At 41.4% G+C, this 26,578-nt stretch overlaps 1 protein-coding gene across 3 annotated transcripts in view; it reads right to left on the bottom strand.

Annotated features, from left to right (window-relative positions):
* Positions 1-26,578, bottom strand: part of LOC112563825 (ecdysone receptor-like) — a 66,299-nt gene that overhangs the window by 37,559 nt on the left and 2,162 nt on the right. Inside the window, exons 1-2 of one of the 3 annotated variants that reach the window (XM_025238190.1) lie at positions 25,239-25,377; positions 13,252-13,336 (exon numbers count right to left, since the gene is read on the bottom strand). Coding sequence is in view for 2 of the 3 variants with exons in the window: in XM_025238185.1 (XP_025093970.1) it covers positions 25,249-25,369 (121 nt within the window). In the remaining variant the exon portion in view is untranslated. Of the gene's footprint in view, positions 1-13,251; positions 13,337-25,238; positions 25,415-26,578 lie in introns of those variants that run through there. The other 2 variants (XM_025238188.1, XM_025238185.1) reach the window with 2 other exon arrangements.

The following is a 26,578-nucleotide window of genomic DNA, read 5'->3' as shown; positions in this document are numbered from 1 at the left end:
TTTGATAGCCGACAATGCAGCTTTTATTTATCTGCACGATGTGTCAATACTAGAGAGCTGTATAAGAGACACAAGAGTATGTTTTCAAAATACGTGATTAAATTTGTTCTTGTAAGGGTCTCGATGCCTTACCTACTCTCAATTCTGGTGGAGTTCTCCAAACCTTGGATGGTGCAGCATATTTGTCTTAAATCAGCTCTTTCTTCGTGAACATTTCGCGTCTAAAAAATGGAACCGTACTTTTCTACACTACTATTTACTAATGGAATAATTAAATTAATTAGTAAACATTACTGACAGACAAATAGTCTGACATTTTTTTTGTTTACTCCATGTACGTGCTGCTCCTGTGGGTCTACACAAGATTCACGCCATAAATATTACATTATGAGCTTAGAAACGTTCTGACAGCTAAAGGCTGCAGTTATATCATCAATCGTATTTTTCGGGAATGAATGTGGTGCGTGTGCAATCCTACTGACAGTTAAGCACCGCAGAACTATATCTGCCGCGGGAGTATTATGTGTGTTTTTAATTGATGGGGTTCAGTGCAGGAACCAGCCAAACAGCAGTGGGATATAATGTGTAAGTGGGGAATGAACAACTCCCCACACGGATCAAATCACATATATGACCCATGAATACTTTAAAGCAAACTACTGTACTCTTTAAACTCTCAATAAGATCCCTTCTGAGGAAATAGCAACTTTTTCAGAGTTTTTTTTTTCAAGGGGGTGGGTGGAGTAGTCTTTATTTGCTGGCGTGGGCACCAATCTGTCATCCCCTAAACATCCGCCAACAGCGGAAGAAGCGCAAGGGGATGATGAGAGACAATGTGATTAAAAAGCCAGGTGACGGTCCCGCCGAACGAAGCCAGTGTAATCCTGTCCTACCGAGGAAACAAGACAAATAACGTAAAGACACGAAAAACGTTTGTTTCCATTATTACCGCACAGGTTAGCAGCAACTACAGCCACAACCCGGCGCCATAGCTGTTTTCACTGACAGCTGAAAAAAAGCGTAGAACGGGAACAAATTGTAGACCTCTAAATAAAACGAACAGAATATTAGTAGAATTTAAGGTGGTTTTTCTTGGGAGGAGGGAATAGGCAGAGAGAGCTTCATGGACTAGGCTTTCTATTTTTCACACCAACCTACACAAACAGTCAAAATCATGAGCGAGGACAATAGTCGCATAAAATAATGAAATATAAAAATACATTAAAAAGACTGTCTGCTTGACTGTAAGAGACGGGAAACTGAAAGAAAAGGAAAGCAAGCAGAAATAAGTAGCACCTTATCAAAGTGATTACAGACCGGATAGACCCTAACAGTTTTGCCTTCTCATGAAAGATTGTACTCGGCAACCGTGTTTCCCCTCTTGAGGGCGGAATTCCTTAAGGAAACGAAGTCGAGCTCGAGACTTGGATAATGCTATCAACGTACATTATGAAAGAATCCGAACAAAATGTAGTAACGGGGCCTCTTCTGCTGCGATCAGTTGGTGTTTAACGCCACAACCAGTTAGTTACACACACTATCATGCATCTGCAGACCTCAGACCAGCGGCGCTCAATGAAGGCTCCATGCATGCACAAAGATGAAGAATGTTATCCCACAAAATTCTGCTCACAGCGAGACGACAATAAATAAACCCGGACCAACATCTGTCGGCCTCCAGCGAGAGCGCCTTCTTTTCAAAAACAAACATTAAAGTAAAACAATACGAAAAATGTAAAAAAAAAAAAAAAATATTTCAAAACTCCTTACCGACCGTTCCTCTCCAAGCCGAAGATCGTTGTCACGTGTGACAAGAGTGGGAGGGGACATCTGTTTTTACGCCGAATATAGTCTTAGCTATATCACGACAAAGCAGCCAGCCACGTAAACAAATGCCACATGCAAAAAATAAGAACAACGTACTCTAGACGAGATCCGATCCAGGGAACCTCTCCCTAACTGTACTGATGACCGTTGCACCTCCGGACCGCGCTGTGTGTGTACAGAGAAAGATAGACAAAAAACAATGACTGAGTGCATTTGGCAAGTGGTCTATATCCTGATCTGCCACGACCTTTGGCTCACATGATATATGCATCATATCGATACCTGGCCTGTTGTGTATCGGCCACAGTTTACTGCGCACACAACTCCTCTGCTGTTTCCGTAGGTCTACGACTGGTGCTTAGTCTCCCGGACTCTGCCTCCATCCGTTTCGTTTTCCTTCTAATAAAAACATATTAGAGAAATAAAGAAATAAACTGGAAAAAGTGGTCGTAAAATTTAGCTCACCGGGTACTGAATATTTTTTTGGCGAATACGAAGATGACTATTGTTTTCTAGTATATTGACGTACCTTTTATTTTCTCTATTGCCTACACAAAACGTGAAGGCGATTTTCAGTTTTTTTGTTACATAAAATAGCAAATAATAAAGGGAAAATAATTATTTGTGATTAAATATATAATAAAAAATCCACCTAACTATCAAACAGAAATTAATTGTGAAACTTTAATAGCTAGTTATTTATTAGACACTTTAATGGGCTAGGTAATGTAGGCGAGCATATCCAAAAGGAAAATTTTGTTTTTGATGTAGCGTGCGCACAAAACTGCACAGACGGCCTAAAAAAGAATCGCACTCAGCGAACAGGATCACGAGGCAGACCACTCCCTTTTCATCCATTTGCGCGACTTCCGGAATTTCTCTAGCCGACGCCGGAGATATTCCTTCAACGTACCGTAATATGGGAAGGTAAGGTAAAAAAAAAATCTTTACAAACAAGAGTCGTAAATATAACTTTGCATGAGGACGGATCTTTCTTCATTTACCTTTTATCTACCCACTACGTACACAGCCGTACCTCCACTCACGTGGGAGATAACGTTCCTGGTCCACCACCCACACCCTCGCATAGACAGGATGTTGTACCATGGTACACAGTGTATCGAGGTTTAGCGTACAGGTACTAAGATACTATCATGCATTCCTGCATAAGAAAGGGTTCCCAGGGACAGGGATGGTGCCAAGTAAGGACCTTATAAGGACCTTATAAGGACCTTTCATGCATTCGTAAGGACCTAAGTGACAGTCATCAATGCTTAAGTTTTTCTCTTGTATGGTCGGAAAGATGTATTATTTATGAATCTGTGGTCTTCTCTATGTTCTCAAATACATGTATTTCTAGTAATAAATAATCAAAGAGTTAATTTTGATGCCTGTCTGCCATATTTAGATTAGATAACTTAAAAAGTGTCCTTAGCGCGCTGATAACATACACCGTTAATGTTCCAAGTTTTCTAGAAATCTAAGTAATAATAATTGCAAAACCTTAAAGCCATTCTTTGGTGTAATACAAAAGTCAGTTCATGTCTCTCTCTCGCACACACACTCTAACGGGAAGAGAGAGAGAAATAGAGCTATGCACAGTAGTACTAGAAGATCAAGGTTCAAGAAAGAGTAAGTTTCTAAAGACCTTTTGAAAAAAGGGTGTTTTTTGCGAATACGGAAGGGCAACTAGTGTTGTACAGATGTGTAGACCAAACATGCGGCGAAAAATCGTCGGTATTTTAAGCCAAAGTCGACTCCGAAAATAAATTTGTGGTAATATTTTATCGATATAAGGACTTGTAAGGGTCACAGAGAAAATGTAAAGACCTGTGTGAGAATTTGTAAGGACCGCATGGCAAATATAAGGACTTATAAGGCCTTACGGCGAAAATTCAATATGTAAGGACTTGTAAGGACCTTGTAAGGACCTGGGAACCCTGTAAGATAGAACAAACTGTATGTCGATAAAAAATAACATCTCATACAAAAAAAAAAAAACAAAACAAAAAAAAATAGACAATTCAATTCAGGGCACAATGGTTTTAATTAAAAAAAATTTCTCAATATTTTAAAATCTTATATAGTCAAAAAGGAGTAAGTAAAATAAGCGTATGTAAAGGTATGGCTGCGTAATGAAAAACCTGTTTTTTTTTTAAGTCAGTTTAGCGAACATACTACGAAAATGGTAAGGAAATGCAAATCTAGACAGAGACCATAGCAAGTCATTGATTAAAGGTCCTTAACCGGTAAAACGTCGAACGTTTGAACACGTCTGACAAAGCTGCACGTGAAGGTCATAGGAAACCAATGGTCCTGGAGTGATCGTTCGGAATAGTGAAACTTTGGTAAATATGATGAGCCACGTCCAAACTTGTTTGCTAATACACTGCCATTTGTAAATACAATGAAGCTTTACGGCACGTCGCTGGTATGGCGCTCCGGTCCGATTATGAACCCTTGCTGTTTTGGGAAATGACTTCAAAAGTAAACGAAATTGTTAATAGTCTTTTTTTCATACAGAAGACGAGAGAAGAAAGAGAGAAATGATTCGAGATGAGAAAAATAAACAAGACAGCAAGGAAGAGAGGAGAAAAAGACAGTAAAGCGAATAAAAAGCGTTTCACAGAAGTGAGGGACTAAATAGGTTACAACAATTATCGTCCTGCTTTGTCCTGAGTTAATAGTTTATCCGCTTTACTTAAGTATTCCCGAGATAACCTGTTATTGATGCTAGAATAATTTACAGTCATAGAATGACTAATCTAGCTAGTCGACAAAAACAGCTCCACTTCCATTCACAGCCATTGTTACGGTACAAATTGCATTTTGTGTTCAATTACTAACAACGAAATAAAAATTTAAAAATTACTTTGCGATTGTACATGTTACTAAAAAACGCCCTCAGTCGAAAGACTGCTGTTCGATGCCTGTTCAGAAACTTTCATGCGAAGATGCAAAATAGAATAATCTAATTGAAGTGGGCAGGGAGGATGCAGAAATCGAAGTTTGGTACAGGCGTGTTTGTTTTGTCAAGGAATGCCTGTGAGAGTCGCGCGCACGGTCACGAGAGGTTAAAGCAAAGGTGAAGTTGTACACAATGAAAGTGTATCGATACATGGTACCCGGTGGGACCAGTCGTGGTAGAAGGGTAATCAGCCCGGTTGTAAAGGTGGCTGACAACACGAATATCAGTATTCGTACCTTCCCCATCTTGCAGGCCAAGCATAGGATATGACCGGCTCCAGTCCCTCTTATATGGCGCATACATCCAACACCCTTAACCTATTACGTTCAATTGATAAAATACTCAACTTGTCCACGCTCTACAACCGCTAATTTATATATACTGGATAGACTCTGCAAAATACTGAGACTATATCACCAATGTGAGGCTAGTCGTCAGGAGGAGAACCTATCTGTTCTGCGTTAGTCTACACTCTACAGCATCAATGAAATCTTGATGACTGTATAAGGCCTGAATGTAAGGTTTGTTACCGAGATCCACATCTACAAAGAGGCGTTGGCTTCAAGAAATCAACGGAGGACAAGATTAATTGCAAGTGCTCACCTAGGTGGCGAGTGTAGATCGTGCCTAAGATGACATGCATGACACGGCGCGTTAACTCATAACCGTAACACGTCGCTCGGTGCAAAACTTCACCAGTTTTTTCATCACCTTTGTCACTAATTACGGTCTTCAGCATATGCCACGGGTGTGGAATTTAGTAAAAAAGGAAACCTTGTTTTTTATCACCTTTAAAGAGGAGCCGAAGAATCTCACTGAATTCAAATTTTGCTCACAGCATGACCGAAAGATCGTTTATTAAAAATATTAAAACGGCTACCCTTTAAAAAAAATTGAAACAAAAATACACCAACAAATTCGAAGCACCCACAACAACGCGCAGGAAGGCAATAAAAAAGCACTGAAAACTCCCCCCCCCCTGGACTTACAGCCAATAAAATAAATAAACTCTTAGCACCACATACACTTTAAACTTAAAATCAAAGTGGTCACATCTTTTGCGAAAGCAACGGAAAAAAACCAGGAGCTGCGTTTACGGAGAGAGCGGGTTATCCAACTTCACGGCAAAAGTCGACTAATGCAAATAACGCTAGAAAGAGTTCATATACCCAAACACATGCAACCCTGGCATGCAAAATGTGTCCAGTCTGGCCCAAAATACCGCGATTTTGCAAGCTACAAGATTTTCTTGTGTATATATATATAGAGACGAAAACAGCAGGGTGTCATGAATTCAATCAAGTTCTGCTGCTGTTACAATTAAGTGCGTACGGGAAAAAATCAAATATGATCGCAGTGTCAACAGTCTGCAGCACTTAAAAAGCATCGAATTATTTCTAGACAACACTCAAAGGGTGTTTGCTATTTTTAACCGCTGTTAACTCTGCAAGACCTCTTCAACCTAGGAGTCCGCAGATTGAAACAGGCCAAAAATAATGTCTCGTACTTGTTTAGAACACCTCGTGAATGCTCAGATGTGAAAATTACAGACGCAGGTGTGTGTGTGTAAAAGCAAGCAAGATATTTTTTAATATTTCCCTCGGCTACGTTATGGATGCGCTAAAACAGAAGTCCAAAGATAAATATGAAAGCTAATAATTTTCGATTGCAGCGCGCGAATCAAATGTAAGTGAAACGTACGAGAGCAGCACCTGTTAGCGAAGTTAAAAATAACCGCTTAATCCAGAAACTCCAACGACAATTTACCTGGACAGGCGTGACTGACAGGTACCACCTACACAAGTGATATGACAGATCATACAAAACGATTTGCGCTTAGAGCTTATGGACTGCTGTACCACCCACCCATCTTTCCCAAATTCCCACCCCGACCTCTATTAGCTACGCCGAGGTAAGCAAAACTTCCACGGAGATAAACTCTGAAGCAACATAACGTCTATCTTTTACAAAACCTGCTTAGCTCCCCCTGCCCCGCGCTACCACTAGAAGGCAGCATGAACATCGCGAACCTTGTCTCTCCTCATCGGCAGCCGTACAAAACTCTATTAACGTGACTGCCGCCTGCAGCCCCAGCCATCGGCTTCGTAGCAATTGTTGGCACAACACATCGGGGTGCGCCCCACGCCGTGGACCGTTGCCAGTAACGTAAGCACTTGGTGGCTTCGGTGACGCATTGACAGCATCCACGGCTCAGTCACGTGACTGCCACCAGACTCCAGGATCTCTCGCGACAGTCGTTAGTTCCATTTACCGACGAAGACCTCCAGGCGTATAGTACGGCTTCTGCACGCGACAATTAAACGATTGAATGCGATACAATCTACTTGCTTCCGTTCGTATGTACGTAATTTGGTGCTGATGTTCATTATCTGGTGTTCTTCTGTCTGTCGCTTCTCGTATGTGCAAAACGTGTCTGTATGTGTGTGAGAGAGAGAGAGAGCTCATTTTAACCCGCAAGATTCAGTGCTCTCAATTTTCTTTACACCCGACTATAAAAATGTTTAGTCCAACCGATAATATCGTTATAAAAAAAACGACGACGACAATGGTAACGAGTATGACAAAGATGACGACGATGATGTCAACATAAAGAAATCGCGAAACATCTGTAAACGCGTTTCTTTATCTTCTCAGTACTATTCTGTTTTCATGCAAGCTACAGCAGAAGCCACAGCAGCAGCAGATTCTGCCTGATTGCGAGAACTTCAGACGCAGCTACTTCAGAGGCCGATGTAAGGCTCTTTCCTGCATGTGGATAATTCTCCAGTTAAAATATCTTACACATTATAAGAAAGAGGGAGAAAATCGCATAGCCTAGTGGCGGCCAGAGCAGTAAACTGTAACTGGTTCACCGTGCCTAAAGCCCTCCTCTTCCCCCCAGGTTTCCCTTTTCCTAACAAATTCATGCACTCACTTGCTGTGTGGACGGCGGAAGCTCTCCAAGGCGAGTGACTACACTACATTACCACATTACTGCTTCACCATCGCTTACAACCTCCATCGCAGAATCAGGGCTGTAGGACAATGAACGAACAGGTAAGCCCAGTTCATTACTCTCTTTTTTTCTCCTTTTCCTCCTTGACATGCACTTTCGTTCTAGACATGCACCTCGTTCTGATGTCGAAATGCACACCACACGCACTGCGCATCCACTAGAGGCTGTCGGAAAAACGAGTTTGTGCAGACTTTAAACTCTTTTCCATTGATTCTTCCAGAAAATTGAAACAGCCGCATGCCACTACTAGACGTTTCCTGCACAATCCCTACATGTTGGCATCTGTTTAGATGATTACTACTCGTTCGTTCACTAGGGTGTGCTTTATGGACGAATGATGCAGTGTCTTTCATGCATTTAACGCCTTTGCAGACATAATATTTCTTAAACTTTTCATCCAAACAAATCTATCTTTTAAAATTTTTTAATCTTTAACCTACAGTGGTGTGTGTGTGTTTTTAAAAGGGGACTACATTGTATACAAAAGAAACTTTTCTAACCAAAAGAATTATAGCACGTATCATTTGTTTGTGAAGTGGGTTTTAAAAAAAACTGTTTGGACTATATTCTATATAGAATAAAACTCTAATTTTTTTATGTAAATCATTTGTTTAGTTACCACGTATGAAAGTAATTTACTATTACGTAAAGAGACAGACTGATTTTGTATGTCAGTCTTGTAACCACTTCCCTGTCTTGTTTTGTCTTCCACAGAACTGGCTTAATGCATAAAATGATCTTTTGATAAATATGATTTTCGTTTGATGAAGGCTTGTAAAGCTTATTTTATCAGAAACACAATATTCTCTTCCTGTGCACAACTTATAGACGTGGTTGTTAAAGCCGGAATTCATGAACATCAATCACCGTTTATCTGTCTCCACTGTCTCTTCCTCCTAGAGACAAAAGAAGAAATGGCGGGAGAAGAGGAGGTGGAAGAAGAGAAGTATGGTCATTAATTACAACAGCACAGCTCGTTATGTCATTGTTCCCATCTCCCCTTCTCGCCAAGAACACTTGTTTTAGTATTCTTTTAAAAATTCTGTTCGAAAATTCTGTCATATTTCACTATACCATTTACACAATCACGAAATAAACTGTACTCAAGGTAATATGCGATAATAGGAAACAAAAAAAAAAAACAACAACAACAACAACAACAAAATCACATACGACAGACAGACTGACAGACAGGAGAAAAGTTATTATTACCTGCTTTCCCGATAGTAAATCTCTAAAATCTCGAAAGATAAAAATTGTGGTTGAAAGCGATACGAAGAGAGAACTTCGTGATAACACGGTCGACATTTCGTATCAGGATTTCAGATAAATGACCTGTGTTCAATCAGCTTAATCTCAACATTGCATAGTAGGTATAAGAGTGAAAGCAAAAATGCATCACCACAACAAGCAGAAAACAACCGTGTAAGCTCAAACTTCTTGGCCAGGCTAGGAGAAATGAAGTGTAAAAATGCGTGTTTCAGCATCAGGTATTGATTCTGAAAGAACTGCTGGCGGAGGGACATCCCCTCCTGTTCCTCTCACTCGGAAAGAAAGGTGTGGATAGCAGCAGCCGATAAATCTTCTCTTGGCCAGAGCACGGTTTAAGGTGGAAGAGCCAGAGAGAGAGAAAGACCATGCTGGACTTTCTCAAGCACTAAGCAAACTATGTCATGCTTTGCTTTCACCTTTTTGTTTTGTTTCTGATACCCACCATCTAAAATTATCACTTCGGCAAGAAAAGGCAACCGTAAAAGCGACTTAGATTTAGAACTTTTCTTTCATTCAAATCGCTCTTTATCTGCGTCATTGAAGCTGAAATCGTATAGTTTGTAGAAGGCGCTTATAGTGAAGAAATACTGTAAGCCAGGGGTGGGTAAAGTTTTCTTTTTGTAGGCAAATCATTCTAAACAAGGGATGGGGAACGTCCAGCGAGTCTGACCTAAAAAGGCAGCGACACTACAACTTGACCAAACATAGCAGACTAATTTTTCAGTTGATAATTTTGTATGATCCGCAAATAACCTTATAAATATACAAATGGCCTTCGAAGAAGAAGAAGAAGAAAAAAAAAATGTTTCCCAGGCCTGTTCTAAATTATGTGTCATGCATTCACACACAAACACATCATCATCATTTTTTTGGCTAATTCTTTTAAGTTCGGAAACTTGTCCTCAGCGATTTCAACAACTGGACAACATTTTTGGAATTGAAAGAATCCTTTAATACTGTGTTGCACTGTCACTGTGCCTTTTTTCCTAATAAAATTCTCGATTTTTGTCATATCTAATGCATGTTTGGACATCTCTTCTTGTTAAATGCAAGGAGGAAAAGCGACTTCGTAGTCCGTATATGTTTCATACACAAATCGTGTTCCATGTGCTCTATTCGGCGCATCGTTGTTCTGGATAAGCTGATATCCTCGAACTCCTTTTTGTTGTCTGGACACACGATCTCGACCACATCAAACATGCAATTCTAAAGGAATTAGGTGTCCACAAACACTCTGGTCTCGTTTGTAATATTATACGCCACAATAAATCTCGCTTACGTTCCCCCCCTGCTGAGTTTTGCTCTGTTTGGTAAAAATGTTTTTGTTGCTCCTTCAGTTGTTCCACCAACTGGAGTGACTTTTTTGCCCTTGCTTCTTCGGAGAGTTCATGGCAATAACCTGGAAGTTTTGTACTCAAATGGCACTTCAGACTACGCTCTTTAAAACTGATATGTTTTTCTAGCAAACTAAGCACACAGCTTTCTCTCAAACATCAGGAAAAAAAAAATACTGTGATGTCCTATTTTCAACACTCTCCCTCCACCTTTCTCTTGCTCCTATCACCCATTACGTTGAACTGCTACAGTACTATCGCAATGCACGAAAACTGCGACCCACAAGCAGAAACTGAGCTTACAACTAGGATATGACTGTCTGTAGAGGAACCTAAACATGAAAAGTCCGCGTCCGACCTCTATCCATGGCACATTCGTGTCACTACACTATCACAACACCGGTAAACAGTGGTCAGATGGTGCTGAAACAAAACGATTAGTCATGCTGCACGACACTTTGCTGACAGCCTTTCTTTTGAAGGCAGCCACCTCCAATGCTCCCTCACGACTCCATCAGACATGCCAGCTAAGTTATTTGTTACTTTTGTAGTTTGTGTTGGAATGTTACGCAATGCCGGTTTCTAATGCTAAGTCGTATTTGATGAATTACATATCAATCGAATTAACTTAGGTTAAAAATAATAAAATGAAAAAAAGAAATTCGCACTGGTCGACGGGCCAGTCTAAAGACGTCAGTGGACCTTACTTTGTCCTCCCCTACTATAAGCTAAGGTACGATCGATTCCCTTTTGCGGTGCGCACGGCACCAAGAAAACAAAATTCTGATGGAATGTTGCCATATGACACCGATCCAAACAAAGGAGATTCATTTTCACCAACTTGGCACAGTACTATTAGCAACGTGAACTGTGTTACAGCTACGCGACAAAAATGTGAAGTGTTACATTGAGCGCCACGGTGCAATAGGAAATGTTTAGTGTTTACCTGGCGCGATATAACCACAACTGTGAACAATGTTACACTGTGTCACACAGTGAACAGTATTACAGCAACGTGACGCGATAAAACTATGAAATGCACCATGTTACAGCTACGTGGTAAAATAAAAAGTGTGCATTTCCCAATGAACGTCTCCCATCGACTTAGCCTCCTGTGGAGAAGAATAACACATGAATAGTGAAGCACGAAACAACCGTTAGACTTGTGTCTTGTCCTCTTCTGGTCTCTCAATCAGTTATTTGTGGTCTTCCAGGAAACACGACCTTATTTGTTGAGGTCTCGAGTTTTATGGACATGAGAGTACGTACATAAGAAAGAAACAAAGCATTAATCAAGCTCAATACTCTATGTCCCGCTGTAATAAAATCGACCTAGACTCCACGTTATTTTCTCTATTTGCTATCATAAAAAGTTATAGACATTTCCACATCTTCGTTATTGTTTACTTGGTTATTCTTGCTGCTCAGTTACCTAGAAAACTACAGGCCGAGTATCTAGCAAGGTTTTCTAATAAGTGTCACGTGAGAGACGAAGATAGTGATGATAATAATATTTATTATTATTATTTAGATTTATATATCGCATTCCTCTACAGTACAGTGGACTCAATGCGCTTTACAAACATTTTCTGAATACAAAGCACTGAAAGCACACATTCAAACACATACTGACAGAGACCAAAAGATACCAGCATATTCTTATCTACCAAAGCAGGTATTTATATTGTGAATATTGTGAATCTGTGCAGGCAACGCCCATTGTTTGCCAGTGTTCATGCAGAAAAATGTAAAATACACAATAAACAACTCAAAGACAAAAGTACACACTGAAACATATCATGATGGTGCACAACTTATTGGACAGCGGTTTACCAGACGACGACACAAACAAAATCTCCTCTCGTTATAGGCAATTATCCCCCCAGGATCCAGGCAACATTTTAGCCACTTGGATCGCTCTGCGCATCGTGGCCATCGCTGTTTACCTCTTACTTCACGTGAAGGCGCATCTCGTTCTAGGGTCTTTGCTCCAACTCAAAGATGGTCAACTCGAAATGTTATGGGCGCGTAGACACGAAGCTCAAGACGTTTCTCCGCCACTGGGAGTATACGCCTACTTAACAGAGACTCCGTCTCTAAACAACACATGAGAAAACTTCAACAATCAAAGAAGTTACCGACGTCGTGCGCCTATTGTACAAAGCTAACTGCAGCTCTTGCATTCATCGAGCATGCTATTATCCATTATTACACAAATTCGACTTGACGTAAAGAATCCTCACAGAACTTATCATTCTACAAAAGTACTTAATTTACTTACGTTAACTACAGCCTGCTTGTGGGCAGCGTGGAGGGCCCGGCCAAACCACAAACCGCGGTTCAAAGACGGTTTCTCACCTAGACATTAAGTCTGGAACCCCCTTGTGCCCATGGACCAAACCTCCAACTATGGGCAAATAGCATCCGGGAAAAAAACAACTCAAGAAAACTCCGAGACTCGTCTGCTGTGACAGGCATCTCTTTCTACAAGAGAAGGCAAGAAAGTATCCAAACCTCAACGGCAGAGTAAAAAAAAAGAGAAAACTCCCAGCGGCTCCAACGGCGGATGAAAGGCTCCAGCTATGGCCAAGTGCTGGATGCAACAGACATGTAAACCCAGAAAGGCAACTTATCTTGGAGAAGGAGGAAACACTGAACCTGGCTGAATTTGGCGCAGGATGTCTGTATACTCGAAAACATGGCCATTGTCACTCTAGCATTTCTCTATTCCCGTGACTGCAGCTATGGTACAATAATATGCGCGCATTTGAGTACGTTTTATGACTTGCATAAAGTATTGTATCATAAAAGATAAAGGAATTAGCTTTACGTACAAATTCCTTTAGCAGAGCGTCTGCGGAAGGTCCATACATCAGGGTGGGCTAACTATGGCCCGTGGACGTCTTTAGACCCGCCCGTCTGCAAAAATGTGAAGTGCATTTATTTTCATTTCTTTATTAATCTGATTGAAATTTAGTTTATAAAGTACAACAGCGTCGTAAGCGGCAGTCCGTAACATTGTAACACAGACAAGGTACAAAGATAACATATAACACGGCTGACATGTCTGATGTCAGAGAGCATCAAGGGCGGCTGCCTTCAGAGGAAAGGCTGGTTTTAAAGTTTTATCGTGAGCGAATTCAGCCAGTTTCACTTTACAAAGTAAATTCGGTAAGTGAGCACCATCATGTACTCATTTTTTTCCACTCCATTATCCCTAAGTGTGCTGTGTAGTCACTTGTCACTGGGACTTTGGTATTTTACAGGCCCATTCCATAGCTTAGAATTTTTAAACCGGCCCGCAAAAAATAAACTTTCGTCCACGGGTTGGAGGGTAAGAAGGGGGTAATAATTGCAATAATGGGAACTTAAAACGCGCAGACTGACGACCAAGATGCTCGCACTCTCTGCGCAGATGTTATAATGATGATGTTATACACTGAGCCAGCAAGGAAGGTAAGACAAACGACCCGCCCCACATGTAACATTCATAGAAATTACAGCGTGGCCGAGACGGCATTTGAACCCAGGACATCCGATCATTGCTATAAGGTGACATGCGCGTAGCTTAGTCCAGGCAGTAAATATTTATTTTTTAAAAAGTCGTCATTTTATTATTTCCGCGTAAAACCAAATTACAATAATGCATTTGATAGCATATTTGGACAAAGAAAATGCGGTGTATTTAAAGCCATGTGAAAATAATGTCCTACAATTTCATTGGTTGGCGAGCAGCAGGCGGCTGTTAAGTAGAATTAATAACGAACCAAACTGGTAATAACCGAATCCGACATACATGTGTGTCTGGTAAACGTTCCGAGCAGCTGTTCCTGGCCAATGTTGCCTTAACGCTAATGTACGTGGCAATAATACTGCTACAGCCAATCAACATGATGACGTCAAGGGGGGACTTTGTTAACAGGAAAGCCGGTGGCAGTGGTGCTCGTGATCGCCCGACGCCGTGTTGCCAAAGCAACGTTAAGATCTTAAAAGGGATACACGATCAAACAGGTATCTCTGCAATCAGTTGTGCAGGCAACGATTGTCCCGTAGTTTGCCCCAGGCACGCAATCCGAGCCTCGCTCTTGCAAAAGACCGTCCAGTCCTGGGAGGCCAATATGAACGAATCCCGCTCATTAACGATTCGGTACACAGAAGTTGGAGAAAACAGACAGCTGAGTGGGTAAAGCGCTGGCGTCTGAATAGAGAGGCGCGCCGGTTCGTTACCCGGGTAGCGCAGAAATTACCCCGACCCCAACCCAACCCTCACCCCCAAGCCGGCGAGGAAATGAATACCTGCTGTCTCCTCAGAGCGTTGGGGATTGTAAGGCAGCGAGGGAGAGAAGATGGATTTTACTTAAAGCTCGGCCTAAGAAAAGTGAGGTTCTCTAACACCTCCCTTCCTCATCTGAAAAGGTCAGGGTACGACCTTTACCTTTACCTTTACTTGAGGAGTTAGCTTTGAATCGACTGGGCCGTCTGGAAGTGTAGTGGTTAAAATACTCACCTATCACCACTTCAGCGATAACTGAACTGCCCTGGGCTCAGATCTTGCCTCAGAATGCTCTATGCCTATAACACTTGTTCGAAGGCCTGGACGTCGGGACACTCTGGTTTCCACCCCTATTCCTCTCGTCCTAGTGCGAAATTGCCTCTAAGATGAAGTACGTTCTCACCGGGCACACCAGCAGATGATTTCTTGTCGGGACACGCGCAGTCAGTCGTTGTGACGTTCGCTAGAGGTAACTGAGTTTGCTCGATGGTGGCAAAGTGGAAGGTGGGAAGAACCCGATAAACTCACAGCCACGCAAAGGCTAGACCATTACCAGACATCTGAAGCCGAGGGTGTTGAGAACAGCTACATACTGCGCCTCGAGACCAAAGAGCACAGTGCCGAGGAAAAAGCAATATTTCTGTAGCTAACGCCGCCTCAACTGCAACGGCCTCCCATGATGTCTTTAATCATAACTTTATAATACTTCACGGCGCAGGTTACGGCACGCCTAAAAGGATAACCGTGCACACACTCAGAATGAAGGTTTACCCAATTCTTTGACGACCTAAGTTGCCATGACGTCAGGAACAAGATACATAGCACTTCCGTAGAAGCTAACTAGACAGCACTCAGCTATACTATTCAAAAACCCTTCAAGTTGACGGCCAAGTTAGTCATTCCAGCTAGCTCTCCAGGACTCTTTCAAAGAAACGAAAATCACACCATAGGGCGGAGACTTCCTGTAACTTCGTCTGTATGTTAAGTTCCCAGCTATATAAACGTCAGGGTGCACACGTCAATAGACTTCGTTGAATAGACTATCAATGGGGCGTAATGACCCTTTCAGTACATCTCTGTATGTGAGCAGGCCACACAATAAAGTCATTTTAATACGCACCAGCGCTTGCGGATGTGTCTCACCTTCAGACCGACTCGTGCGCACACCTGTCACACTGTAAACTGTAACCAAATTGATAGGCCACAAACATCATCTGACGACTCTTCTTCATATTCATGCAAATTGTCTCAAATTTCTCTTTCCCCCTTCCTCTCTCTGTACGCATAAATATATGAGGAGGTGACAAATACACTATAATATCATACGTGTATTCTTGTCACAAGTCTTCAAACAGACATAGACAATGTAACAGGACATTAGGTAGAACAGAAAATATACACTGAACGTTTTAAAAATGCTAACGAAAAAGGCGCTCGCACACACATATTGCATAAATGCTCCATCAACAAAAGGGAGGGTCGGTAGCAAGACATAGACACGGCGCAGTGCGATAAATATAAGCCATGCTACCGCAACATGAAAGATCCATTTGCACATTACACACTTGTAACAAAAGTGCGCCGAAAGAAACGGGATCACGTTAAGCTTGATACAGCAAGTAAAACAGGCAACGAGGGTTGCAGACATAAAAACATGGATTTGTTTCGGGAAAACTTCTTGATCCTCGGGGAAAAAAAATAGATGGGGCGATTTTACTTCTTAACATGGTCGCTGCATAACCATCTGCCACAGGAAGGATAGGGTCGCGGCTCAGTTGTCTTGTTTGTATCTTTTTTCTATTTAAATTAGCATTGCCTCAGAAAGTGTAAAACAAATATTTCCCAAAATATCCTATTCCGCGTTTTGTTTTGTAAGCCATTCGAAGAGTGAAATTTACGGAAAAAGCACTTGTCTCCACAAATAAGTGCACTATTATTTTTTACACCCCACCCTCCCATCCATCCCTGAAAGAAAGCGGGAAACGAGAAGAAATTTCTGTTACGCATACACGCGCGCTCGCGCTAGAAGAAACTCATATCCAGCTGCTCTTTTCGATTGCACATCTAATAAACACAAACATCTGTCGCATTTCTCGAATGTGGGGCAGCTGTCACCTGCACGAAGAAAAGCAGGCCAGACTACAATGACCTGGAAGAAGTAGGCATATCTAATGCGAGCAGCGACCGTGGAAATGGTGGAGGAGTGGGGAGCTGGAACTGTGCAACAGCAAAGGCCCCAGAGGATGCTATCAGATCCACTCGGAGTCGGACTCCATCTCAACAGCTGATGTGAAATGTTCTCGTCTCTCAGGTGTCAACCACGTCAAGAAAACGTGCTCCTCTGACCGCTCTCCTCCATACCAAGTCTCCATGGTGTTCATCTTGAAACGGAGGTGGAGTGGTTCTGTGTGATTTTCTCCAGGAAGATGTTGACCAGGACATGAGACTGGAAACGTTCCTATTTCAGGATGCGACTGTTGAAGAGCTGATGAACTCTGCTCCTGCTTGCTCGAAAGCCTGCTTGTTCTTCCGCTAGCAACTCCTCGGCAGACGATTTTGGAGTGGTAAAGTAACCTAAAACAATACCGGCGGAGTCTGGATACTGCTTTATAACTACGGAGAAAAGACGCTTGGATTTACCCATTTTTCCCTTCCCATGGGGCAACGATTTGTCCTCGTTTCATAATTATTGCCTGTAATTAGGATAGTTTTGTGTACTAGATATCGTTAAAGGCGCGCGCACACACACACACAGATGACTGACAGGGCCGTCACGCATCTCAAGAACTGTAGCAATCTTTGGAACAAGATGTAATCAATCTGTGTATTTTTACAAGCAGCTCCGCGCCGACAGAGTTCTTAGAGGCAGATATATATATTTTTTAAATAAAAGGGCTGAGGAGGGAGTGAATAAAAAGATGGGGATGAGAAGGAAGAAGCTGGAGATAAGGCGCGTTTGCCACCTGTTTCTGCGTGTCATTAATAAACCGAGTAAGAACAGCATGCAACAAACTGATAAGCAGCATACTACGTGGACCTGTGCGTATTAAAAACAAATTTCTCTTTTTTTGTAGATTTAAATGTTCTTCGCATCCTAGACTTTGGATTTTTGAAAATGTTGAAATAAAAGACCCATGTTTTAAAAAATATTTAAAAAATTTTAAATGTGGTGTTATTGTTCGTAGTAATTTGATAACAAATATGGTTATATGGTGGATTATTTTCCATTTAGTCATCAATGTTCGCCCTTCACAGAAGAATTGTTTCGTTACAAGGAACAGTCGGTGGAGTCCCTCTTCTTTCTAAACAGTCAAAAAAAAAAAAAAAAAAAATCTACTAGCGGTGTACGCTGATAGGCGAAGAGACTTCACTCAACGCATTACATCCTCTTTAGTCTTTATATATATAGTTGAAGGGGGTTGGTGGCCGGTAGGCTGGTAATGTACTTAGTGATTTTATTCTCAGTGACCATTAGGCAGAGATCTGCATTGTGATACGATGGAAGTAATTAAGGTATGGCGCGGAACTATGGACAATTGTTTCGCTCGGGTCAGTGGGGTGACTTCAGGAGGAGGGAAGGTGACAGGCTGGATGGGAGCACACCTAGCAAGGCCAGAAAGGTCACTGCCGCGAAACAGAATGTGGGAAAGGGGGTGATGGTTTCGGGAACGTTCAACTGGGATAGTATAAATAATCTGGAACTCTGGAGTGGGAAAAATTCATTGACGAAAAGAAAGCACAGACATGCGACATTGAAGTTGAGAAGAGGCAGCTCTGACTTGACGGCCTCTGATGATGCGACGCAGCCGTGGCCATTTTGTAAGCCGTGAATTAAAAGGGTCGTACATTTGTTGACTAGTTCCTTCCTCTGTTCGAGTGTTGGGAAGAGTTGCTGTCACAACACCTTAACACCAAAACCAACCTCTCCACTCGATTACATCTTTATGCTACATCGATATAGTCTTTACAGAGTAGTAAGCATATGTAATACATGGCTGCAATATATAGTACAGTATATCTCCTCTCTTCTTTCTCCTCTCGTGTGCACTGTTTGTGCACATATACATCAACGCCAGCCCCCACTCCCCAAGTCTCCAGCAAAGGCATTTGCAACGAACGTTGCACGGGAGATCAAGTGCACCATGACGACGACAAGCGGCCGATGTCAGATGTGACGGTAGATCATCTTACACAGAAACGCATCCGAACAAAAGGCGCATCGGCCACCACGTGTAGGAGCTAGCCAAAGTAAAGGTGGAGTGCGAAGGATGGGGGTCGGGATGATGGTCTCTTGAATCAGCAGGGGCTGTTACTGTCTTCCGCCCCGCGCTCACAGCTTCCGGCATCTGTCTCTTGGCATCAAGCTGTGGCTCACGTTTGTCGGTGGTTTGGGAGTACAGGATTGCAAAACAGGCGGCACAGTTCCCCTCAACCTCTAATCGACGTCTGATGTTTAAGCAGTCGAGCCCACTTCCATTCGAACAGCGGAAACGACAGTTAAATTCACAGTTATGTGGACAATGTAATACTGTGACCATAATATAGTCAAACGGTTATTGCAGGAACTTTCGGTTCTGGGCTTTGTTGCGTGACCCCTCGTTTCTTGTCTCCATTCCTTAAAAAAAACAAAACAAACAAAAACCATGAGTTTGTTGGCACTTTTTGCTACGAGCTGTGCTCGCGGGAAACCCATCAGTAAACATGGTGCTTGAACCAACACTACCGACATATCAACAAGTGAAGAAAATGTGCAAATACCTCGTGTTTCTGTTTCCTGTTTCTAAAAAAAAGTTGCTGCCACCGTTTCTTGCTGAGCAGAAAAAGAAACCGCCAAAAACTAAAAGCAATACAAAACCACTGAATGTCCCACATAAAACACGCCTGATCCATCAACATATTTCGGAACAAAGGGGTGAGGTGAAAAGGTGAATGCTTTCCAGCGAAGTGACAAGCCGAGTGCACAACTGCAGGATGACATAGCTCACGGTCTCGCCCCGTCGACTGCAGGTGCAGGGCGGCTCTACAAATGCATGACGAGAACTCACAGCATATCTGTCATGCCACTTTCAGATTCAATAAGGCGGCTACAAACCGGCAAACGCATATATATATATAAACAGCATGGATGTGTATAGGTGTCTGCCGAGACCAACACTTAGCCTCTTGCGAAGTTCATCTGCCAACAGTCCAGTAATACAAGTTTGTGCTCTAGGCTAAGGAATACTAAACTGACTTGATATTTCTCAGCATGTATATTCAGAAAACATCGATAATTGTATCCTGAGGGGGTTGACGGTGTTTACCGGGCTTTCTTTATATTCCTCTGGTAACAGTATACATGAGCAGCTGCTATTTTTTTTTAACAATACGGATCTACCCTCAAATGCAAAAACGCATGTTCACTTACAAACTGGTTTGACAACCGTCAATGCTGACATGCTCAAGCAGTTTTCCTCAGATATAGTCGCGTGCAAAATGCGAATTAATGTACATATGTCTTGTTATTATAAAAGACTATCACGTTCCACTGACACGCAAAGTTGCTCGTCTTCGTAACCCGTTCCCCTGTTCCAATCTGCACAATGAAGGCAACCCGAGGCAACTCCGCAATTTTTTCTTTCCTTAATTTAAACAAGTATAATAGTATACAAATACTTCAATATAAAATCGCTTTAAATAAGAGACAATTGTTTAAGCCGGATTTACGCTACCCTAAGCACACACTAGAGTAAAAAAAATGGCGACTCAGCGGAAGGATAACTTTGCATAATCAACAGGAGCAAAGAAATGGATAGGTTGTTAACTCTAGTAAAGCTGCATGGATGGCGCTCACTTTGAGAACGTCTTAGAGTGTTAACAGATACTTTCATAACTCCAAGTCAGCTCGACACCTTCACTAGTGACCGCTACGATGCCACTCCCGAGACACCATCATGTTGATGTTGAACATCATTCATTGATCCCTTGAGTGGTACCATTTGACAAACATCATTTATTCATCCTTTGACTGGTACCAGCTCACAAACAGTTATAATACACCGGAACTAGTCCCCGGGGCGGGGATTTGTGTTTTACGCCGAGCCATCAAGAACAGCATGCCCAAGACGCGAGCTGAACCCACAGCAGCCAAACCCTCACTGTTTTGGTGAAATGCGCTCACTGTTGCGCACCGGATCGCCCTCTGGTCGCCAGGGAAGGGGCAGCTTTATACATGCAGCGGCTGACGATTTTTTTTTTCTTGTTTGCATGAAATTCCCTCGAGTTTTTCTCTGAAGTTGATTATGATAATTGCGGTCATCGCTGTTAAAATAGTTTTAGCCAATTTCTAATAGTTCCGAGCTGTTTTAAATGTAGAAGAAAAAATTAATTATAATAAGCTTTTAATGTGCTCGTGCAGCGCATATAAATGACTTAAGAGCAATTTTTAAAAACGTTACCAAACTTTTCTTTAGAACACTTTTATGGTTCAGAAGCTTATGCAACTGTGGCTGAGACCTTGGCCTGTCTTTAAAACCAGAATACCCATGCTCCTCTTGACGACAGCAAAATGTTAAAACTCAGCTCTGCGTATCTAGCAACACATATAATAAGTACACACATAAACACGCACGCATTAGTATATACACATCTCTCTTGCTCCCCTTCTGTGCTGTGAACTGAGACAGCCTTTGCACAAATATGACACAATTAAGCAGTGCAGCATGAGAACTGGGAGAAAACGACTAGGCGCTTGCTGTTCAGACCAAGCCCTCCCTACAGTGAATTCAAATCACGTAACATGCATGGCCAGGCCAGTATTGTCCTGTCTTACGAACAAATCTCGAGTCACTTCTCGACTATACAACGCCCTTCTGCCCTCGCTCACGCTTCGCATCGCTAAGTCCTCCTGAAGTGAGCAACAGGAACACTTCCCCGTCCTCTTTCTCCCAACACAGGTAAACTTGCCCATAATGAATACCGTTTTATTATGAACACTACTACTATGTATTACTGAACATTACTCCTAACAACAATCCAGACACTAGTCCATCTATATATACCCAACCTCTTTTTTTCTTCGTCCATTAGCTACTTCCGTACTCGTCTTCCTCTGCAGAATCAGGATACCCTCAGTTTTTGTTACCTGATTCCTCTATGCGTTGTCTTTTATTAGCTATTTTATATTAGTAATCATGACTGGTCTTTTTCCTTCCGTCTTCTGTTCAGGTCTCGTTCTTGTTTCAAGAGCTAAGCGCACACTCCTTACGAGCGTGAGTATACGCTATATAAATCCTATGTTTATAATTATTATGCGCGGAAAGAATAAAGGAAAGCTCGCGCAACCTTGCCCAAGGAGCCAAGATGCTCGCACCCACACCTCTCTCGCTCAATGGTGTCTTTAGTCACCGGCATGATACTACAAAGCTTCCGGTTTAGTCACGTTCTTTATTTAGGCTCGCCGAGACTAACAGCGGAGAACTTCGCAAGAGGCTAAGCGTTGGTCTTGGCAGACAGATCCACATATCCACCTATACACATCTATGATTAGAATATCAAGTACCTCGAAACTGTCGTTTTGAGTGCGGCCTTCAGTGTCGTCAGGCACAAAAACTGAGGTAAATTCATAATAATCATAAATAAAAATTAACTGTGTTTAAAACCAATTAATGACAGCTGCTTCATAAAGCGTTTGTACTGATAACTTGTTAGAAGTGGCGAGTCATTTTAATCTGGTTAGTCCTGTTAAAAGTGAGAAGGGTCAATGTAACGAACCAGTCCGTGCCTCCCGTCTTTTTCAGAATATTTAACCCTTTTGCGACTCAAGGACTAAAACTATATGTTGAATGTATGGCTGAATGGATGAAAACATTAGATAGGAAATGGTTAACTGTGACAGAAAGTGTTAAGTGAACACTGTTCACCAGTAAGTTTGGGCTCGAACGAGGGAAGAAATTTACTCAGGCCCGGGATACCACAAGAAGAAGACGTGCATGAGTCACGAGTTGTAAATCGCCCGAGTTGAGATTTGTGTATAGTAGTAGGGTAGCGTCGATCGATGCTGGATGCGGCGCTGTACTGATCCGTTTTTGGATTAACCTCACCTAGACGAGTTATGACTTTTTTTTTTTTTTCCTATTTCTTGTGAAATTGTAATAGAACTTACGTAAGTTTCGAAGTTGTAAACACATGAGAGAAAGATGTGTGTATTGGAGAACATTGTTTAGAATTGTAGTATTGTGCAACCTCGAGTTACAGGTTTTAACTGTATGAGCTGAAGAATTGGAGCCATTCTGGATAAGGAAGAATCGCCTCCCAGGACCATTCCATGATCGACGTGATTTGGGTTCAGCACCCAACAGCACTTGGGCTAGGAGCCCCGTGACGTCACCGTGAAGTACTTCCGCTATGATCCCGGAAACTGCCTGACCAACATGACCAGTGTGTACGACCTTCGCGTGTGTATTTGAGTTATTGGATTCTAGTTGTTGGAGATGTGGAGAGCGACAACCCTGAGGGACGATGAACTGTGAGTAACGTACTCAACGATTGCTAGTGCGGTCATAAGACAGATAACAGAACTGGAACTTCGTTGATGAACAGGAGAGAGTGTCAGGAAAGTAATCTTTAGAATTTGTGAGAAATTGGACTAAGTTGAGATTGATCGGGGAGTGCCCCGGATGTAAAGATTGCGTCTATCGTTAGATGGTTGTCGCCTTTAGGAGGTGTTAAGGCGAGTTGTTATTAATGGGTATTTGTGTTGTAGTCTGTAAAGTCCTGAGCCACTCAACAACGAAATGAGCAAGATTTGGGAAGCCTCAGGCAATCGTTTTGTTGTGTGTTGAAAGAAAGTGCACTTGTGGGGCTGAGTTGTTAAGCCACCCGTGCGGTGACAGTCGAGACGATTTCATCCGCAAAACATGTCAGCTTTAGAATCAATTTAAATCCAGTTCGTGGTATTGTAAACATTTTTTGCCTCGGTGGACGCAATGGGCGTAAAAGTTGTTTGGTATCGTTCCGACGGCTTTCTTCTAAAATCCTGAGAAATAAGGGAAAGCGAGCGAAATACAAACAAAAAATGAGAGAGGAACAAACTAGAAACGTCAACGCGTTGAATGTATTTCACAATAACATTTCTTGAAGGACCGAACTTTTTTTTTTCCTTTCAGCTACTTGAAACATTTCCAGAAGGCATGCACCCAAGCGTTGCTTTCTTTCAATATGTAATGTGTGCGTCTATGTCATTTTGCAAGACTTAGTGCTGTTTGGTGCAACTAATTTTCAAGTAAAGAATGTTAAAAAAAATTGGTGGGTATAAACTATCTCTTCCGCACTTTAGCAAAACCGTGACAGCCTAATTGTTCCCATAACACACAACCCCCTGTCAGGTACTGTTCCTGTAAAAGAAGAGATTTGAAACATTTTCACTTGTGTCTATTGCTCTTCAGCCAATGTCAGGTGATACCTCTGCACAAATAAACTTTAACTTCTTGCTACTTACTGACCTCCTACCTTTACAAAGATAATACAAAGCATTTTGTATATTTTTACAAGTCAAACTGTACCAAAGTTTCAATGAATATATGTTGATAATATAAACAGTTTAAAAGACTAAGCAAAACAAACATATTCACTGGTCAAAATGGACTTATTGAAGAAACACACTGCAGACTAAACACCACAGACTAAACCTGACTACCACCATCACAAAAGAGCCTGTCAAAGAAAAAAAACCAACCCCAGGCTGTTCTTCACACACACAGTATTTGCTAGTGTGTTTCGGATGCTATTAGCAATGTTCATTGATAAATGTCTTTAAAACAAAAACATTATCTTAGCGCAATCATAAAATTACACTTCATTGAAATGCATATTAAGATGCTTTCCCTCTCTTTCCTGTATTCACAATTCTATTTTTGCTGTCTGGATGGAGCCCTTTCAAAACGATCCAGAAATTGCCACACTGCTACATTTACTACATACACAAAGTTAATAATTTTTCCTATTACAATTAACTAGAAAATATGACAAAGAGATGAGAGAGGAGAGGTAATGAGAGAGATACAGTTAGAGATTAAATGCGTCATTTAAATAACAAATAATGGAAGGCTTTGTTTCTGTCTTCTACTTTTTTTTTTCCAGAAACAGAACTGAAAATAAAGTACAATGTGACAGTTTTATCAGCAGCTGAAAATGAGTAAAATATATATATATATACCATGATGCCAGACTGTTGCAAACAGTTTTGGTAGTGACGATAGATATATATTAGATTTGTGTATTGTCTAAATCTTTGTTTACATTCATTATTTCCAGCAAACAATCTAACAAACAACCCACCAAATTTTATTTCTTCATACAATAACTTGAATGCTAACAGGAAGGCATGAACATCCATTTCACAGGCAAGAAAATATACATTTTTGTGTAGAAACTTCTTTGATCCTTACCTCCCTAAATGTTGGTACTAATATAGAGTTCAGCGACAAGTAGCAATCTTATTAACTTTAATGGCTTAAACGGAAGCAAACATGGAATGTAAAATGTTAGTACACTATGCTAGAATCCTACCTCTACCCACAGGAGGGCTGGCTGTAGCTGAACTCGGAAGAGGGGATACAGGTTGCTGTCCGTGCATTCTGGACTCCCAGAAGAAATGTTACATGTTGCTTGCACCACCTTTTATTATGATTCTGTGTCATAAGTGAAAGTGCTTGAACTCTTACAGCCTTGAACTTGATGGTTACCTGGAACCCCAGTCAACAGTAAAATATCCTTATATAAAATTACATCTTCAGAATTATAAAATTTTCACTACTATATAATTATTATCATCATAATTAGGTAAGGTTAAAAGATGAAGACAAATACTTTCATTTTAAAGTATATTATATGACGAATACGCACGCAATATGGCACACACTTGCATTTATAAACTATAAACATAGAATATAACAAACATCAAACGCCAATGGTATACATGCATTTTGTATGACATATCTAAGCGTGATCAAGCATTAATAAAATGCATCTCTAGCAGATGTCAACGAGTCCCAAACGGCAAAATACAGGTAACCCCAAAACCATTCTGTAGTGAGTCAGCTAAGCAGCATGCAAAAAAACTGCAAAGGTGGCCAATACAAACATCTGAAACAGTATGAAATTATTTTAGAAATGCTGAGATAATCTAACTGAATCTATGCAGATTTTATTGGGTTTATTTTTTTCCAAATGACTTTTCCTACATCCTGTATAATATGTTTATTATAGCAAAAATATTACAACACACATACACTATTATCAAACTGCTGAGATGTGTGGCATTCTTCTCATTTTGAAGCAAGGCTCTTAGAATTGCTACATGTTTTGCACCAAGTATAATTTTGCTCCTCATTTTGCGCTATTTTGCCGACTCTCATCTCAACTGAGTTCATTTTTCTTCTAGGATTCATCTCGGGTGATTCATCACCTGTGCAAGTTTTCCATGCCTTCATGTAAGATTGGGAATAGAGACAGTGCAAGCTGGGCACTAGGTCAATGAATACAAAAGCTCAGATGACAAAATTGTCACACTGTATCGTGCTTCCAGCCAAACAATCAAAATTCAAAGCATTGCTCTGCAAAGTCAACTAGAACAACCCCAAAAAAAATAAAATAAAGCAGCCAACCAGCCATGGCTCTAACTAGATACCTATGCATAGCAGTAGCACAGTAATATTTATCTCTTATTTTCCCTGTGACCTTACCTATCTCTTCCTCCATCTCCAACTGTCACTTGCATATCTTGACAATGTCACAGACAATGCATCTCAGTGACACATATCTCCTCTGCTTTCTACTTCTTTTTTATTCTCCCCATTCCCTTGCATATCAAATTTTTTATGTTCTGCTAGGAGCATTGTGTTGCATGC

This window comes from Pomacea canaliculata, linkage group LG5, assembly GCF_003073045.1.
Source record: "Pomacea canaliculata isolate SZHN2017 linkage group LG5, ASM307304v1, whole genome shotgun sequence".
NCBI lineage: Eukaryota > Metazoa > Mollusca > Gastropoda > Architaenioglossa > Ampullariidae > Pomacea > Pomacea canaliculata.
Note: the sequence above shows the minus strand (reverse complement) of the source record. Positions and strands in the feature narration are given on the sequence as shown.